Source organism: Watersipora subatra, chromosome 11 (assembly GCF_963576615.1).
Source record: "Watersipora subatra chromosome 11, tzWatSuba1.1, whole genome shotgun sequence".
Taxonomy (NCBI): domain Eukaryota; kingdom Metazoa; phylum Bryozoa; class Gymnolaemata; order Cheilostomatida; family Watersiporidae; genus Watersipora; species Watersipora subatra.
In genome coordinates this window covers 44,864,649-44,871,071 of record NC_088718.1, presented here as the reverse complement: position 1 = coordinate 44,871,071, position 6,423 = coordinate 44,864,649, and the positions used below count along the sequence as shown (strand labels likewise).

Here is a 6,423-nt window from a genome sequence, read left to right as displayed (position 1 = left end):
AAGAACAAAGGCTATGATTCAACTGATGCAATTCATGTACACAGCTGTTTATGTTAAAAACTCAGGTGTTTATACCTGAAAAATGGAGTTGCATCCCCATGCTGTGGTTATATTAAACTTGCCTACTAATAGAATCCTTTTGATCAGCTTGAGACTTGACATTCATTATCACCTCTGGGTAATCAATATAACTCACTAGCAAGAGGTGAAAGCATTATATTTTTTATTACAAAATAAAAATGAAGTAAAATTTAATAAAAGAAAGCAGTCTAAAGACTGGTGCAATTAAACATGAAATTATATGCAAGAAAAACAGAAGATAAAATAAAGCAAGTTTTTGTCACAACTAGTATAAAAGGTAAGAACAGAATACCAATTGATGAAAATTAATACGCAAAACAGAACAAAGAATGAATAATACGAGCATTACTATGTATTGAAGTCATCATTTTTTATTCAAAAAAAATTCATAAAATAGCTACTAGGAAGAAATTTCTTTTGTGCTGATAAAGATTATGACTTGCAAATGCCGTGTATGAGAGTTATCTGGATTCTCTCTGTATCTTGCGTGAAGCATAGCTAAGACCTTGGGGAAATACTCTATAGCTTGTCTATAGTCACCTAGTAAGTTGTATACTAAACCAATGTTGTTGTAGCTCCTAGCAATATCAGTATGGTTAGTCTCAGCACCATATATGACTTTAACCATATTCAATGACTTGGTGGAATATGCTAGTGCTTGTCTATAGTCACCTAGTGAGTTGTATACTGAACCAATGTTGTTGTAGCTCCTAGCAATATTAGCATGGTTAGTCTCAGCATCATATATGACTTTAAGCATATTCAATGATTTGGTGTAATATTCCAGTCCTTGTCCATAGTCACCTAGTGAGTTGTATACAGAACCAATGTTGTTGTAGTTTCCAGCAATATCAGTATGATTAGTCTCAGCACCATATATGACTTTAAGCATATTCAATGATTTGGTGTAATATTCCAGTCCTTGTCCATAGTCGCCTAGTGAGTTGTATACTGAACCAATGTTGTTGTAGTTCCTAGCAATATCAGTATGGTTAGTCTCAGCACCATATATGGCTTTAACCATATTCAATGATTTGGTGTAATATTATAGTGCTTTTCTATAGTCACCTAGTGAGTTGTATACTGAACCAATGTTGATGTAGTTCCCAGCAATATCAGTATGGTTAGTCTCAGCATCATATATGACTTTAAGCATATTCAATGATTTGGTGTAATATTCCAGTCCTTGTCCATAGTCACCTAGTGAGTTGTATACAGAACCAATGTTGTTGTAGTTTCCAGCAATATCAGTATGATTAGTCTCAGCACCATATATGGCTTTAAACATATCCAATGACTTGGTGTAATATTCTAGTGCTTGTCTATAGTCACCTAGTGAGTTGTATACTGAACCAATGTTGTTGTAGTTCCCAGCAATATCAGTATGGTTAGTCTCAGCACCATATATGGCTTTAACCATATTCAATGATTTGGTGTAATATTATAGTGCTTTTCTATAGTCACCTAGTGAGTTGTATACTGAACCAATGTTGTTGTAGTTCCCAGCAATATCAGTATGGTTAGTCTCAGCACCATATATGGCTTTAACCATATTCAATGATTTGGTGTAATATTATAGTGCTTTTCTATAGTCACCTAGTGAGTTGTATACTGAACCAATGTTGATGTAGTTCCCAGCAATATCAGTATGGTTAGTCTCAGCACCATATATGACTTTAAGCATATCCAATGACTTGGTGTAATATTCTAGTGCTTGTCTATACTCACCTAGTGAGTTGTATACTGAACCAATGTTATTGTAGCTCCTAGCCATACCAGTATGGTTAGTCTCAGCACCATATATGACTTTAACCATATTCAATGACTTGGTGTGATATTCTAGTGCTTGTCTATAGTCACCTAGTGAGTTGTATACTGAACCAATGTTGTTGTAGCTCCCAGCAATATCTGTACGGTTAGTCTCAGCATCCTATATGACTTAAACCATATTCAATGACTTGGTGTAATATTCTAGTGCTTGTCTATAGTCACCTAGTGAGTTGTATACTGAACCAATGTTGTTGTAGCTCCATGCAATATCAGTATGGTTAGTCTCAGCACAATATATGACTTTGCGCATATTCAATGACTTGGTGTAATATTCTAGTGCTTGTCTATAGTCACCTAGTGAGTTGTATACTGAACCAATGTTGTTGTAGCTCCTTGCAATATCAGCATGGTTAGTCTCAGCACCATATATGACTTTGCGCATATTCAATGACTTGGTGTAATATTCCAGTCCTTGTCTATAGTCACCTAGTGAGTCGTATACTGAACCAATGTTGTTGTAGTTCCTAGCAATCTTAGTATGGTTAGTCTCAGCACCATATATGGCTTTACACATATTCAATGACTTGGTGTAATATTCTAGTGCTTGTCTATAGTCACCTAGTGAGCTGTATACTGAACCAATGTTGTTGTAGCTCCTTGCAATATCAGTATGGTTAGTCTCAGCACCATATATGGCTTTGTGCATATTCAATGACTTGGTGTGATATTCTAGTGCTTGTCTATAGTCACCTAGTGAGTTGTATACTGAACCAATGTTGTTGTAGCTACCAGCAATAACAGTATGGTTAGTCTCGACACCATACATGGCTTTAAGCATATTCAATGATTTGGTGTAATATTCTAGTGCTTGTCTATAGTCACCTAGTAAGTTGTATACTGAACCAATGTTGTTGTAGTTCCCAGCAATATCAGTATGGTTAGTCTCAGCACCATATATGGCTTTGTGCATATTCAATGACTTGGTGTGATATTCTAGTGCTTGTCTATAGTCACCTAGTAAGTTGTATACTGAACCAATGTTGTTGTAGCTCTTAGCAATATCAGTATGGTTAGTCTCAGCACCATATATGGCTTTATGCATATTCAGTGACTTGGTTTGATATTCTAGTGCTTGTCCATAGTCAATTAATGAGTTGTATACTGAACCAGTGTTGTTGTAGTTAGTAGCAATATCAGTATAGTTAGTCTCAGCACCATATATGACTTTCTGCATATCCAATGACTTGGTGTAATATTCTAGTGCTTGTCTATAGTCACCTAGTGAGTTGTATACTGAACCAAAGTTGTTGGAGATCTTAGCAATATCAGTATGGTTAGTATCAACACCATATATGACTTTACACATATCCAATGACTTGGTGTAATATTCTACTGCTGGTCCATGGTCACCTAGTGAGTTGTATACTGAACCAATGTTATTGTAGCTCGCAGCAATATTAGTATGGTTAGTCTCAGCACCATATATGGCTTTAAGCATATTCAATGACTTGGTGTAATATTCTAGTGCTTGTCTATAGTCACCTAGTGAGTCGTATACTGAACCAATGTTGTTGTAGCTCCTAGCAATATCAGAATGGTTAGTCTGAGCACCATATATGACTTTGCGCATATTCAATGACTTGGTATCATATTCTAGTGCTTGTCTATAGTCACCTAGTGAGTTGTATACTGAACCAATGTTGTTGTAGCTCCCAGCAATATAAGTATGGTTAGTCTCAGCACCATATATGGCTTTAAACATGTTCAATGACTTGGTGTAATATTCTAATGCTTGTCTATAGTCACCTAGTGAGTTGTATACTAAACCAATGTTATTGTAGCTCGCAGCAATAACAGTATGGTTAGTGTCAGCACCATATATGACTTTGCGCATATTCAATGATTTGGTGCAGTATTCTAGTGCTTGTCCATAGTCGCTTAGTGAGTTGTATACTAAACCAATGTTACCGTAGTGTCCAGCAGGGCCAGGATCATTATTTTCACAGTACATAATTTTGTCCATTTGCAAAGCCTTCCTAAAATATTCGAGTGCTTTGTCATATTCACTCAGGGCCTTGTACACTAACCCAATGCTTGTGTATGTCTGTGATGTATCTCTGTTGTTGTCATCAATCTCCTTGAACAAGTCCTTTTTATATGCTGGGTCCATGTCCTTTTCAGCCTGTTACAGTTAAGTTTTAGCTATATTTACGTTATGAAAATACACGTTGTACGTCATGAAATATCATCGTCAGTAATATTGTAACAATTTCATAATTTTCATGTGAAGGTAGAATGCAAAGAGAAATAGTGACACTGAGTTATGAAGGATAGGCAAATTAAATATGCCACATTATATAGTCTTCTATATACTAATATGATAGCATGTGTGTGCTTGCTGTGGGCCCTGCTCATCAGCCATGGTTTAAGTTTGAGAATAAGGACTGCTACAAGCGGATTTGAATTCGCAGGTTCACCTTAGTAAACCAACACTCTGCCACTCGTACCAATCAACTACGTTGAGGTGTTTGAGAATAACTTTGAAGATAGCTATTGTTATGATATCACAGACCATACATTTAAACTTCTCCACCATGAACTGATATGCTAACTGGTTATGTAAGCTTTTTACTTTAGTGCAGTGGTTTATGATTGGATGGCGTTCTTTTGTTTTCCTATGTGGCTATTGTAAAGGAACCAGTGTTTGCCTCTATGACTGGGATAACTCTATGATTTGGATACAGTCCCATATGAATAGAGGTACCAAATGAATGGTTATCAGTCAGCTCTGGTGGCTCTACTATAAAGACTTCTACATCATATTACGCCAAGCTTCACCTCTATAACTTCTACATGTATGTTCTATGTAATTCCTAGTTACAAAATGTTAGTAAATGTTAATTAGTTTTAAAAAACTAAAAACGTTATGCACATTTTCAAAGGTTGACCCTTCAACTTTGATATCTTTAATCATTTTATATGTTTACATCAATTAAAAAGTTACAGAAACATCTAAACACTCACCTTTCTAAGTAGTTCCTGAGCTTTTATGTAATCTCCTAGTTCTTCACTGCAATGCGCTGCCAACAGCTTGCAAAGGCCCTGTGGTTCTTCTCGTGTGAAAATGAAGAAGTTGAAGAGCCGAAAAGCTGATTTATAGTTTTTCGTGTAGTATAAGAGGTAGGCACAAAGCTCAGCTCGTTGGTCTAAAGTATCTCTGCAGCCAATTAAATCACTTGTTTGTGACATGGTTTTACTTATGACCTCCCATAGCCCCTCATCGCTGTCACTGCTGAGTAGTTGGTTTATAGATTCGCCGATTGCCTTTTTAGCTGATTCGTACTGTCCAGTAAAGTATAGTATTTTAGCTAGCAACCAATTGTTCTCAAGAGAAACTCTTAACTGCTGTGGCAGCAAAGTTAAGTCAGCGGGAGTCATTACTTGAGGCATTGCAGACCAGATATATTGTTTAATTTGTACAAGCAAGTAGCCCATAAGTACAAACAAGTGAGCAGGAACAGTGTAGACTGTATCTTGATTTCCGTTATGGTACTTGTCAATTTGCACGTCAATCGTCTGAGAATTTGACTTGAGATAAGCAGAGGTTCGTAAGTAAATAGCAGTTGCTAAAAGAATGTTTAGGTACCTTTGGTTCTCTGTCGACAAGATGCCAAGTTGCTGCATCTGTGTCCATATCCCCCACGAGTGTTCAGAGTGTAATCCTAGACACATTTTCATGTTATTTGCTAGTAGAGTTGGGTAACGGAAAATTTTCTCTTTTACGCTCACATTCAAATTATCTGGAGGTTGAAATTTGACGAAGTCTGGCAGAAATGAAAATTTGTCAATGTCTGCTCGAAAGGAATTAAAGCGTTTCTGTTGAACAGCTTTTTTTTCATTTAACACCGAGTTTTCATATTGTTCCCTCGCTGTAATAAACTGATCAAAGAGCCGGCTGCTATCAGATGTCTCTCCGTTAGAGAGAATAACTACGGTAGAAGAGAGGATGTCCGATTTGTCTGCAAGTTCATCGAATTTGGCTTCTGCTTCTTCTCGATAGAGATCCATCAAGTTGTCAACTGTACAAGTCAACTTGTAACCTCCCTCTTTACCCTTACCCGTCGGAATATTCCCAGAATTTTTAGTTATTCCATCTATTCTGTAGCCAGTTGTGCATTGTTTCACCTGATTATCAAAATTCTCATAGCCTTTGAGTTCCGGAATATCAAATCCTTTGAGTGGACTCTCTCCCAGATTCCCTATTCTAAAGTAGGTGTCGACAGCTAATTTTTCAAAGTATTCTGATTCTTTCTCTATAATTAGGGCATATTCTAAATCAGAGTAGGGAGTTGCGTCTCCTTTGGCAATTGATCCTAGCCCTATTACCGCAAATTGACATGGCGGATATTTTCCTCTTTGTTTTAGTAAAACAACACTGTCTTGAAGAATTGTTCGTGAAACTTTGATAAGCCCATCACTGCACGCTCTACTTTTTCGAAACAGCTGTTGACAGAAATCTTCAGCATTTTTTAAAGCCTCTTCACTGAATTGCTCATCAATGTCTAAAGCCTT

The 6,423-nt window shown here is 36.8% G+C and overlaps 1 protein-coding gene across 1 annotated transcript; it reads right to left on the bottom strand.

The window, feature by feature from the left end:
• Window positions 1–481: 481 nt before the first annotated feature.
• On the bottom strand, window positions 482–1,105 carry LOC137408125 (uncharacterized). Its single transcript, XM_068094513.1, has one exon. It carries the CDS (start codon window positions 1,103–1,105, stop codon window positions 482–484), a length of 624 nt encoding a protein of 207 aa, XP_067950614.1.
• Between the last annotated feature and the right edge of the window lie 5,318 nt (window positions 1,106–6,423).

Coding starts and splice junctions, on each gene's coding strand:
- LOC137408125 (XM_068094513.1), bottom strand. CDS start 1,105: ATGGTTAAAGCCATATATGGTGCTGAGACTAACCATACTGATATTGCT.